A 12,561-nucleotide genomic window follows, 5' to 3' on the forward strand; every position below is an offset into this window, starting at 1 on the left:
GCAGGAGGAGGTAGGGGTGAGGTTAGGAGCAGGGGAGGGGGCTCTCTGGGCAGGTGCTCCTGTTCCACGGTGACTTCAGAGGGGTGAATGGAGCAAAGGAAAACAGAGCGAAGGCAGGGGATGGGAAAAAATACAAAATAAAACTGAAACTAAGGACCAGGGTTAGTCTGCTGTGAGAGTGCATCAGCTGAGTGGTAGCACTGCGCTAGTGTCTGCACTGGCTTCTTTCTGCAGGAGGGAGTGTGGCTTAGGCCCCGACAAGCACCACTGGGCCCTAAAGCCCTCCATGTTACTTCACAAAATATCTCTAAGAAAAACAAATGAAGCATCTCTCATTGTCTCCGCCAGGCCGAAAGGCATGGCGAGAGAGTATGTTTTACCCCCTGTCCATCCATCCGTCCGTCCGTCCGTCCGTCCGTGTGTCCGCGTGTCCTGTCCGTGTGTTAGCAGCTAATCTCCGGCACCGCTGGCCCGGTCGCTGCGAAACTGTGCACACACACTCCCTGGATGGCCAATTCAGAACCTCTGCCCCAAATCTTTCACATGGGCCTGTTATAGCGCCACCAGGAGGCCAATTTGTGAAAACACATTTTTTCATATTACTCCTACAGATTTTATCGAAACGTCATGCAAATCAGTACACACTATCTCTACAGTCATGTGATCAACACGGATCTGTCCGATTTCCCATATTCCATCCTCGTTGGCTTCCAAAGTTTGCAGAATTGGTCCGTTTTCAACAAAATGCCTCAAATTATGAACGCAGCATGCAATTTCCGTGAAATTTCACACGCACATTCCCACTAGGCCGAGGAAGAAATGCCACCCTTTTCACATTGGCCTGTTATAGCGCCACCAGCAGATCTAATTTAGCGAAACACATTTTTGGAACAAAATGCCTCAAATCATGAATGCAGTGTCCCATTGGTGTGAAAGGCCTAAGAATAAATGGCACCCTTTTGACATTGGCCTATTATAGCGCCACCAGGAGGCCACAATAACGTACCTGACCTGGCGGAGACCTGTGCTCCGAGGAGCACTTTTTCTAGTTATTCCTGTTTTTCTACACATTTCGTAAGATGCAGTCATTTTCACAATGCCTTATGTCTGATCAAAGTCCATTGGGGAGGAACACAGATCAATGTCCTGAGTGATGGCTGCCAGAAAGTCACAGGTGATCAATAGACACATGTCTAAATCAACAGGAATCAATGGACCCCATAAAAATGCTTTGACAACCACAAATGCAGTAAAGCAACTTTGTGCAATTCAACATTAGACAAAACCTGTCACTGTTTCAGATTACTGTAAAGAGTTACTCAACATGCATTGACGCTGACGGGTGGAAAACATGTATGCTAAAAAACGTTACCTAAAATAACACAATGTGACATGTTGTGAGCGTATAGATTGGCTATTTGCACAACCATTGCGTGGCACTGTCGTATGGCAAAAAATAAAACAGGGCTTTCATTTATGAAAAAACAATGAAAGATGGAGATGCAAGATTTTCCTTCAAAACCTTGCATGGGAGAAAGGGTGCATTTGTTAAATTTGGCCACGTGATACAAAACACAGAGTGGAGAACCTTCGCCATGAAGGGAAAGGTGAATTGTTTGAGCTCAGTTCAATACATTTAACTGTGGTGGAACACAAAAGATCCAGGTGAGGATGATGTGTTGGCAAATCACAGAGGTTGGATTAGCCCTCTTTTATCAGCTAACTGCATACTGTAGCTGGGGGCTTTTCACTCTATTCATTTGAGTATTTCTGCAATGGAAGCAAATGCTGCAGGGATTCTGTTTGTACAAGGGTTCAGCGTGGATAACAAGGACATGTTTAATGGCTCACATTTCAGCTATTAAACAAAAGGAAACAAGCCTCCAGATGAGTCAGATATCGGTAATAAAGTTTAAGCTAGGTTACTTACCAAGTTGTTGGTAGGCCTATATCTTACACACTTACAGTAGGTCTAACCATGTGGGTCTAAGCCTCATTAGTGCATGCATGTAGGGCACATAGGCACTAATGTGGCCTGACAGTGCATTGTGGGTTCAAGTCCCGTTCCTGAAGATTTTTACTGCATGTCTCTCTCCATCTCTCTCTCTCCCTGTTACCTGTCCATCTCCACTTTCCATTATAAAATTCGCTGCCCCCGAAGTTGTGGGGCACCACAAATATGGGGCGAGTTTATCACCAGAGGATTTTTTTTATCTGCCCCTTGGAAATGCAGGTTCCACACAGAGATTCCAGACTAATAGGTTATATAGATTAATAGGTTATGTGGTAATGTGACAATATTGTATTTTCTAAGCATTGAAACAGACAACTTTAGAAAATACAGCCTAGTCATTCAGACAACGCTGAGCTAACTTTAGTCATGGCTGAGGATATTTTGGGACATACAATGAAATCTCTGCAGTCCCCTTGCACCCCTTTATGCAAATGAGGAGGATAGAGCGGGATGGTGGGGGTTGGTTGTTGTAGCGGCAATGGTGGTGATGGGGTGGTCTTATCTTTCAGCCAAAGGCATGAAATACACGTGGGATCAACAGACAACACAAAGCAAAAGAGCTGTCTCATCACAGAAAAAGAGGACAATGACAGAGAAAATAGCTGGGTACTGTCTGCTGCGTAGAAACTGAGCGGTGCACCAGAGCATTTCAACAGCGGTGCTGCTAAACTGTGATTTCAAGAGGGAATGATGTTGCAACTAGATCTACCTGAATTCTTACATCACTTGCAAGGTAACATAAGAATGAAAAACACTGCAATGTCCTCTGTGCTACTTTTACACTTGTGCGTGTTACTACAGACTGCTGGGAATAATGTAGGAGCTTATTGAAGCTTATTCTGCTGCTGTTCTGGATGCAAGTCACACTGGATATTGTGTGGGCTAAATGCTTAAATAGGTAAACTTTAATTTATACTTTAAAGGTGTAAACATGTCAAGTTATGTATAGCTCGAGGTGATAGCCTTAATTGACCGCAAAGTGTTTGACTCCGTCCACAGGAGAAATATGCTGGATATACTGGGATACGTATCTGATAAGCTTGTGAAAACAATGGCTGTGCTGTCCTATGCACACACCAAAGGCAGGTCAGCAGCCCGGCCATACTATTGAGCTTGGCGGTATACAGTACCATTTTGGCAGGAGCACTGCAGGGTGACACAACATACCTCTTCATCATCATACTTGACTGCGTGATGAGGACTTTGTGATGCGTAATGAGGACCTGGCCTTCGCTGATGGCAGAGCACTAGTCTCAGATAAAGTGAAGCAGGCTGCAAGCCTACACACTTCTAGCGTCAGTGTAGGATGAGTGTCTGAAGATAGGACTGCATCTAAACGGCAAGGAAACCAAGGCCTTGCTGGCATATAACACTGCCGACACCACTGCACACACCAGAGGATGGCATGCAGCATGCTCCTAAAAACTGTGACCGACTTTTAATATCTTGGTGACTCCAGTCAACTCCAGGACCTCAAGACCAGAAGGGGACTTGCATGGTCAACAACGCTCCACAGCATTAATAAAGTGTGGCAGACGGCCGTCAGCACAACATTCAAAGGGTCACTGTTTCACTAAATAATTGAATCAGTCCTACTCTTCAGCTCAGAGAGTGGACCCTCATGACCAAGGCCGAGAAGTCACTATGGCTACTATACCCTCAAGCAGCACAATGCACATGGACCCTGATGTATCGTGGCAGGACCACGCACGGAACATGGACCTTTTACGACGACACACTGAGAATAATAGACATGATCAAGGAGTGTCGTCTGAGACACTCTCCCCCCTAGAGCCACTGCCTCGAGGGGGGAGAAGAAGGCTGACCTAATGTGTAGACTAGCTCAAGAGGGACACCAGGTCTCACAACAGCAGAGGAGCTGCACTCCTGCATTATAGGGACAGCTGGAGGAAGGAAGAGGACTCGTATTCTGGATACTGCCACTATCCATGTGGTTCCAACATGAAGAAGTAAGTATAGCCTCAATTAAATTAATTAATATAATATGTTACCTTTCAGAACGCCTGAGTGAAAAGCTCAAATGGCAGTTCCTGTGACAGTAACAATGTCATTTGATATGGCTCACACAGCATCAAGTTATAAATTGCTAGGGATGTGGAAAAATCTATAGTAGGGATAGGGAAGTGTTTCATTTGTAAACAGATAGGCTCAGAAAGCGATATACCCATTGCCAATGAGATGAAACTAAAGTAGCCTATTATGTTATAAAGCTATGTTAAAATATCTGCAGTGAGTGACATCAATGACCCAACATTTTACATGTGCAATATATGAAGCATAGTTTGTTAAAAGTGGAAACATTAGGTCAACAGACCGAGATCTACAGAAAAAGCACCAGACACCATGAAAAGGTGGTAAACTATTATTGTAAATAATGTGTCAGTGTAAGTGTAACCATAGGTGAATGTATCCCCATTTGCTTATAACAATATGGTCTGCCATCACCATGGACAAAGAAGTTAAATCAAAGAAATTCAACGAAAAACTTAAACACGTGTTTTAATCTTTTATACTAAATGCTAAGGCTTTAATATTCTATTTGGCGAGAGGACCTTTCTTCAAAGAAAATGTGTAATCTGGCGCCATCTAGCGAATACAAAGGCCACCATTGGCCTACTGCAGACCGCCGGCATTATGTTATGTATTCTGTCGAATTTAACTGATTTAATTGAGTCGAGTTAAATTAGCAAAAATGCAAAACAACTGAAATAATTCATTTTAGAGAGCACGGAAACCATTGTCATCATGGGTGGGGTATCGTTAACAAAAACAAATACAGCGCATGTCATGATATTCGCCTAATGGGTTTATTTAAATGAGATAATCAATCCAAAGACTGCGGACGATGTGCGTTTTGTATTAGCCCCGTTTGGAACCTCACCCTCCGCTATTAGCTCCGAGATGAGGTCCCGCTGTCTCGGGTCCCGGCAGAGGTAGAGTCCGTCCAAATGCAGTGAAGATCACCTTTTTCGCAACATCGTGTCCAAAAAGTAAAGGTAGTCCAAGACACCTACAGATGTTTGCAATTTTGCCGGAAAGTACAATTTAACCGACGGGGTTGAAAAAACTGTTTAAATCGCTTATTTAGTCAGCCTGTGCCATGTTTTCCCATTCAACCCGGAAGAACCCCCGACGGCAGGCGCCAGTACTGCTCCCAATTCGGCTACAATGGGAAAACATGGCACAGGCTGACTAAATAAGCAATTTTAACGTTTTTTTCAACGCCGTCGGTTAAATATTTGCCGGCGAAATGTCAAACATCTGTAGGTGTGTCGGACTACCTTTACTTTTTGGACACGATGTTGCGAAAAGGGTGATCTTCACTGCATTTGGACGGACTCTACCTCTGCCGGGACCCGAGGCATAGGAATCTCATCTCGGAGCTAATAGACGAGGGTGAGGTTCCAAACGGGGCTAATTTAGATCAGATTTCAGCCACGTGAAGTGAACCGCTTACCCCGACCCTCCCCCAAGTAATGTCTACAAAACCTAAAAGAAATATCACAAATAAACACAATTCCAAACCCGTTGCACTCACAGTTTGACACGTTTATCCATGTTATGTTTTATTAGTCATTGCCATTAAGCCACCATCTAGCCCCTCTCAGCTGATTGTCTGAGCTGTCAGTGGGACAGGGAGCCAGGGACACTCCCTGATCAGCTGCTAGTGCGTTAGCGGAGCTAGCCGTAGCTCGAGTCGCTCCTGCTTTCTAATGTCCAATTACTAATCGAGGACATTTTATGGATGCAAAACATATTAGTCAGCAGCTTAACGTGGCTTGTGTGCACTGATTACGCATGATATTGTGTGCAGTTTCTTACCTCGTTTGCTCGTGTGAATTAAACCGTTATGCTTCGTCCCACACGTTGCTTTTAGGAACATCCATCCATGGACTTCTACTATGGCAACATCCTGTGGTGTCCGTTGAATTGCCTGACTGAGTGTTCAGTGTAGGCTAGCTAGTTAATGGTAACTGTCAATCATTGATTGTGCATGCCAATTATATATTGATGGCCAATGCATGGGATGATGATGCACGTGATTGTATCCCAATAAAACATAAGATCAAACAAAAAAGAAAAGCAGACAAGGCATAATTACATTTTAATATGACATTAATTTGCATTGGTTGAAGGTTGCATAATGTATCAAATATTAGTATTCATAGTAGGTTAGTTGTGAATTTACATGTGCAACAAAAGGTGCTGTAAGGTGATATATTTGGTTAAAACAAAATGTTTGTTAAATGGTTAAAGCTCTATATTCTGATAGTAGGCAAATCATTGTAGAGTGTTCAGGTGTCTGCCATGCCGTCTCTTCTGCTCTTTAATAAACAGAAAATAAATGTTCAGGTGGGCCACCGATTTCATTCAATCAGGAGAGAGAACCCCATGTATTAGCTTCATTTTTTTTGTTTTGTTTCATCACTTCCAATTTCACATGTATCTTGTATACTGTATGAATTCACTCTCCTGACTGGATGGTGTCCCAACCTGAAAATGTATTTTCAGTTTACTAAAGAGCTGGAGAGATGGGGAGATCCCTGTTACTGAACATATAGCAATGATTATTAAGTCTCTAATAGGGGTAAATAATGAACGTTTCAGAAGTAACAGCTATTTAAGGGTTGTTGCATTCAGGCACTTTTCCTGCTGAGGAACTTTATAGCCATATTTAAAGACCATAAACTTGATCAGCTTGGCTGGCAGGGAAGGCCAGATGAACTCGTCAATTTTGTAGAATCCTAAACTGTGGTACAGCTTATGTGCATCAGTTTGGAGCATGGATGTGTACAGGACAACATCCTGCACACCATGACACAAAACAAAGTCGAGCGCCGTCTGACAAAGTGCTTTAGCAATTCCCAAACCCCGGAACTCCGTTTTCACTGAGATCCGCTTCAGTTCCCAAGCTCCCACTTGTGTACAACAGGGAAGTATGGCCACTGTCCCTATGATGTTGCCCTTACTCTCAGCCACCCAGAAACAAGACACTTGTCCTTCCTGCATGAAGCTAGCCTTAATATCCAAGAGGTCTTCCCGGAGTCCTAGTTGGACCCCCTGGTTGAACTGGTACCTAACCACTTCTCTGGCTCCAAGCAACAGGAGAACTGTGGCTAGTAAGGTAGTCAGGAGACACCCAGACAAGGCCATAGTTGCCAAGATGAAGATGACCAAGGTAAGGTGCACCCAAGTCTGTTTCAAGGCTTGAACACACACAGCGTTCAGGTGCTCGGAGAAACCTGTGGAGTACACCTCTCTGACCACATCATAGTCCTTGTCCTGGTATTGACGAATCTCAAAACTGCCCATCTGTTCTTTGCCCGAGGTGCCCTGGAAGGAAGAGGACAGCTTACTAGCACAACAGAGCAAAGATTAGATCGTTTCAATTATAGGACCAAATCATTTTTGATTCTGCCTTGAAGTGAATAAACTTTATTCATATAGCACTTTTCAAAACAAGTTTACAAAGATTACAGAGAACAGGGTTGAGCTGTTTTAATTACTGTGGTGCCTTACATGAACAGCCCACTTGTATGACAAGTGATGCCTATAAATTAGTTACAACCATACGGTAATTGTTTCTTACTTTGCATTTTGTTGAGTGATCATGTCAGCTGCACAAGGATAAGCTTTTGACATGAAATAATTATTTAAACCTTACATAGACATTCAAGCTTTTTAGCGAAAACATAATAGGACAGATTGTGTAAATCAGCTTTAGTCTGAAGTGTCCAATATGTAAACAAAATAAATATTTCATTAAATACATTTCAAGCAATTGAGAGCAGCCTCAACATAAAATATATTTTTTGCCCAAACTAAAAGGCCTAATGCTGTAGTCAGTGTACATAGTCATAAGCAAGACGATTCAATCAGGGAATTGAAAGTTAAAGGACTATACCGGTGATCTACTGTAGCAACTTTTAGCAGAATGACGACTCATGGTACAGCCTACTTACCATTACTGGCGACCATTTGCCAAAGCTAAAACAAAACATATTTTTTGAGGGAGCCAGCCATTGGATTTCATTAATTTCAAGATGGTATGAAAATCAACTTGCATCATGAAACTCGCATGAGATAAGTAATCCCTACACAAACTTTGCCACCTTCATTTTTATGGCATGGCACTGTAGTGACTGAGTAGATGACGGTCTGAGTGTTAATCTGGAGCTAATTGCTCAAATGATGGGACCTATCAGCTCCACAATTCTTGTGAACGCTGCCAGTAGGCCAAGGAAATGGAGAAGGCCTAATAAGTGGCAACCATTTATTTTATTTTCAAAAATATTATTTTAATAACTTATTTTTGAATATTACCACACCATTATAGATCCAGTCGTCTTGTTTGACAAAGTTATACCATTGCATTTAAATGTATTTTGAAGGTTGAATTTCAATTTGAAAATGTATAGCTGAAACGTATAGCTGAAAATAACTAGGGAAATAGGACTATTCCTTGGAAAAAAGATTGATCTATGAACAAAATTAAAACATCCATGACATCTTAAAGCTGCAATCTGGGTCTTAATTTAATGGGGAAAAAAACATTTTAACCAATCTTTATGGTACAGTAGTACGTTAATAAAATACAACTTACAAAACAAAGGAAGGAGTGCACACCAGTACTGCAGAAGGTGCCACTGCCAACCATGGTGAAGATCAGTTAAAAAGAACAAAGTTGCACAAAGCCATGATGCAAATATCCATTAAGCAATCAACAAATACCAACATTTTGACTAAACATCTTCTTGAGGGTATACCATATACTGTAACTAGCACATTTGAAGTGGTTGGAGGTGGTCTCCCTACTCTTACATTTAGAAATGTAGTCACTGGTGCCGGGTAGGACGCAGACTGGTTGGCACTATCAATAAATTATTGAAGCAGAAGGTGAAGCGGATTGGATACTAGATGCACTGCCATCTTTATTGTACTTAGGACGTTGTTGCAATTACCTTTCTCCATCGGGAGAGACAATCCACATACAATTTGCAGATTGTAGCTTTTAGCCGTGCAATGTGAGCCAACATTGACTCAATTGGTAACCTCCAAAGGCTATGATGAAAATGTAAATATACAGAATCAAAAAATAAAGCCATTGATAATCACAATGACACATGTATTAATGGCAGTAGGACCCATTCATCTGTTTCTCCAGTCAGTGAGTGGGGTTGTGTGTGACAAAAGAGAACAGTGTTAGGGTGTGTGTGTGTGTGTGTGTGTGTGTGTGTGTGTGTGTGTGTGTGTGTGTGTGTGTGTGTGTGTGTGTGTAATAATTAGCACCCATCATCTGTTGTGTGGGTGCCACTGCCAATTAGACTTTGTCTGAACTGTCAAAATGTCTATTAGATGTCTGTCGTTGTAAAGTAGATAAGACTGAATGTAATACTGTTTGCTCTTTCAGTTCCACTCAATCCGTCTTTTTGTCTTGCTGCAAGTCCAGTCTGTACTCCAGCAGGGTGAAGTTAGTGATTTTGGTTGCCAGATCTGGCATGACAAACTCTCTTATCTTTGTATAGCCCATCTGTTCATACAGCTTCTGTGCATCCGTCTGCACTATAGAGGTGTATAAGACAACCCCCAAGCGGCCTCTCTCACGGGTGAAGTCTGCCACTGTCCGGCACAGAGCCTTAGCGATACCCATACGACGGTGACTACGGCTTATAGACATGCGCTTCAGTTCCAGGTACCCATGCGTATTCTCTGAAGGCAGGCAGGCCACTGTTCCCACCACCCGACCATCACTTTCAGCCACCCAGAAGAAGGAGTCCTTGTTCGCCATGTAGGTTTCCTGGATGTGACTGAGGTCCTTCTTGAGGGACATGTCGATGTACCTGTGGAACATGTACCCTACAAACTGTCTCATCCCTGCCAAGAGGAGGGTCACCGCGAGGATAGGAAGCAGGAACGACTTGGAGCTGGTCAGCAGAGCACAGGCCACCATCATCAGCAACAGCTGTGTCGGCGGCTGTTTCAGGAGGTGCACAAAGGACGACGGGACGTGCTCACTCATGCCCATTGTGAAGAGTTCCTTGACGACCTCAGCGTCGTCATCCTGATACCTCCGAATCTGAACGCCAGCCATAATGTGGCAATTGCCTTTCAATACAAGAGTGAAGACAGCTTTAAGAGCAAACAAAAACAATCAAACAAGAAACTAACCTGGACAGACTTCAGTATCTATAATCTGGCGTGATTCTGGATGTTGAGTCTGGATGAAGGCATTACAGGATGAAGAGATGACATTAACTCTAATAGGTCTCTATTAGCTTGCTTATTTATTTATATATATATATATATATATATATATATATATATATATATATATATATATATATATATATATATATATATATATATATATATATATATATATATATATATATATATATATATATGCTACAACTGTACGCATTTACAGAGCTATTAGTTAATTATTCTTTTTTGATTATGTTCTTTTTTTAACTTTTTTATTTTCTACTTACGCTTCCTTTACTTAACCTTTGTCATAGTTCAATGTTTGTCTGGTTGACAGTATGAAAAACAGGGGACAGGGGGAAAGAAAAAAGAAAAAAAAGTTATATATGTATTTCATGTATGTCTTTCTATTTTGATGCTGTATCCCAACCCTTTTCTGTAATAAAAATGAAAAGAAAGAAAGATAGATAGATAGATAGATAGATAGATAGATAGATAGATAGATAGATAGATAGATAGATAGATAGATAGATAGATAGATAGATAGATAGATAGAGAGCCTACCTGTGAGTCACAGGTCTGTCTCCATCCAAGGAACAGCCCGGAGGCGCTAACCCCAGATTAGAAGGGCAAATGAAACTGCATTACCTCCCTCCAGCTCCACCCATGATGACCAGAAGTGAGAGGACAGGAGCTAGCCTGCAGCAGCCTCCTCACTTAAATATTTTCTCAATTAGTATTTTTAATATTTCAAGATCTATTCTATTCAAGACTCCAAGTGTTTTGGTCTGAATATAATCTTACTAAATAGCCTACATTTAGTTTCGTTGTTTCCCCAGTATATTTGCCCAAAAATGCCGACGTGGATAACGGCACTTTTAATGTGGCGGCCTACATTCTGTGAATAAAGTTAGTGACGACGGTAGAAGTAGAGTTTGATGCTGCTGGATGTTTTTTTTTTTAGAAATCGTGTACAGCAGAGTGCCACGTCCAGGCTTCACACACCAGATTATAGAAACTAAAGTCTATGTATCCAGACCAGGGCAGGCTAACATGGATAGATCAATGATGATAAAGTCGTAGAGTAATGAGTAGTCAGTCAGTTAAACATTCACAGAATAATTTTGTCTAGATTCCACTTGCATAAACTATGTATAATCGTATAATAACAGTAGGGGGGGAAACAATAGGTAAGTATTGCCGTTACTGTTATTACACGGTGGGTGTAATAAGCAAAATGTATATTCAAATCCCATGTATAAAAGCACACCGACAAAAAACCCATAGATTATTCAGCATTGGATTGCTTGCTAATTAGCGCAGTTAGCTCACGACAGCTAGCCTATCCATTCCTTCAGTAACTGAGGTTTAATTCTGCCGGAGAAGGAAGGAGACACTGGGGAAGAACATGATGTGTGAATAAATGTGACCTACCTCTTGTTTGAAAAGATTTTGCAAGTAAATCAGACTTTTGCTGGAAACAGGAGCTTCAAGTTAAACTCGTGTCATTTGTCTTGTTCTTCCTCTCCACAGATCAGTTGACCACCATTGTTGCCAGATTGTCAGAGAGAAATAAGCAACCAGTTCTATGAGAACAAGCCCAAAAGAAGACGCCTGAGCGCTCCAACCTATTTGAAAATAGCCGATCTACAAGCTCACAACCCGTCACAATGCGACGCGTTGTGAGCTTGCAGAAAGGCTATTTTCAAACACGTTTCTTTTTTTTGAATGTGAAAATGTAGGAATATTTTCAAATCCACAAAATCTTGAGACCCCCATACAAGTCTTGTATGGGGGTCTCTGGCACAAAATATTTGCAGAAGGTTGGGTCTGCACTCTGTCTGCAGACAAAATGACAAATGTATATTAATTTGGGGGGTCCTTGACTTGAAAATGTTTGAGAACCACAACAATATTTAAGAAACATGCCCAAATAAGCAACTACTCTTACGTTTAGAAACAAGCCCCCAAAAAACGCAACTACCAATATTTACAAGCGACTTTAAAGAAGAATAAGCCCAAAATCGCTTATAATAAAAGGACATGGCAACGCTGCCACCCACCACCACTGTCCACCACTTCCTGGTTGTTAAAATTGGACGACACAGCAATGACGTAACAGAATACAAAGTTTCTCGGAAAATATATTTTGTCTGACATAAAGGCAAACATTTGTATGTAACTAGGACATCAATATCAATGTAGGCATTTTCTTCAGAGTTAAGACATAAGAATTCAACAATGAAAATAATCAAATCAATAACAGAGCAACAGTGAATGCCATATTATCAGCCCCAGGCTCAATGAGTGATGCCAAAACA

At 41.7% G+C, this 12,561-nt stretch overlaps 2 protein-coding genes across 4 annotated transcripts in view; both read right to left on the reverse strand.

The window, feature by feature from the left end:
- Positions 1-5,951, reverse strand: part of dctn1b (dynactin 1b) — a 53,455-nt gene extending 47,504 nt beyond the window's left edge. Inside the window, exon 1 of the mRNA XM_084044822.1 lies at positions 5,858-5,951. The gene's annotated coding sequence lies outside the window, so the exon portion shown is untranslated. The remainder of the gene's footprint in view (positions 1-5,857) is intronic.
- Positions 5,952-6,133: 182 nt separating this feature from the next.
- LOC311036253 (N-acetyltransferase 8-like) lies at positions 6,134-11,798 on the reverse strand. Of its 3 annotated transcripts, none has more exons than XM_084044833.1 (2): positions 11,675-11,798; positions 6,134-7,369 (listed from the first exon to the last, which is right to left on the reverse strand). In XM_084044833.1, the coding sequence occupies exon 2, from the start codon at positions 7,346-7,348 to the stop codon at positions 6,653-6,655; it is 696 nt and encodes a 231-aa protein (XP_083900959.1). In that variant the 5' UTR covers positions 7,349-7,369; positions 11,675-11,798; the 3' UTR covers positions 6,134-6,652. The 3 variants fall into 3 exon arrangements, with proteins under 3 accessions (XP_083900959.1, XP_083900960.1, XP_083900961.1); XM_084044834.1 differs by lacking the exon at positions 6,134-7,369 and adding an exon at positions 7,456-10,141 and having other exon boundaries at positions 11,675-11,795; XM_084044835.1 differs by lacking the exons at positions 6,134-7,369; positions 11,675-11,798 and adding exons at positions 7,456-10,141; positions 10,528-10,582.
- Between the last annotated feature and the right edge of the window lie 763 nt (positions 11,799-12,561).

The sequence above is a fragment of the Gymnoscopelus microlampas genome (genome assembly GCF_963454915.1).
Source record: "Gymnoscopelus microlampas genome assembly, chromosome: 20".
Lineage (NCBI taxonomy): Eukaryota > Metazoa > Chordata > Actinopteri > Myctophiformes > Myctophidae > Gymnoscopelus > Gymnoscopelus microlampas.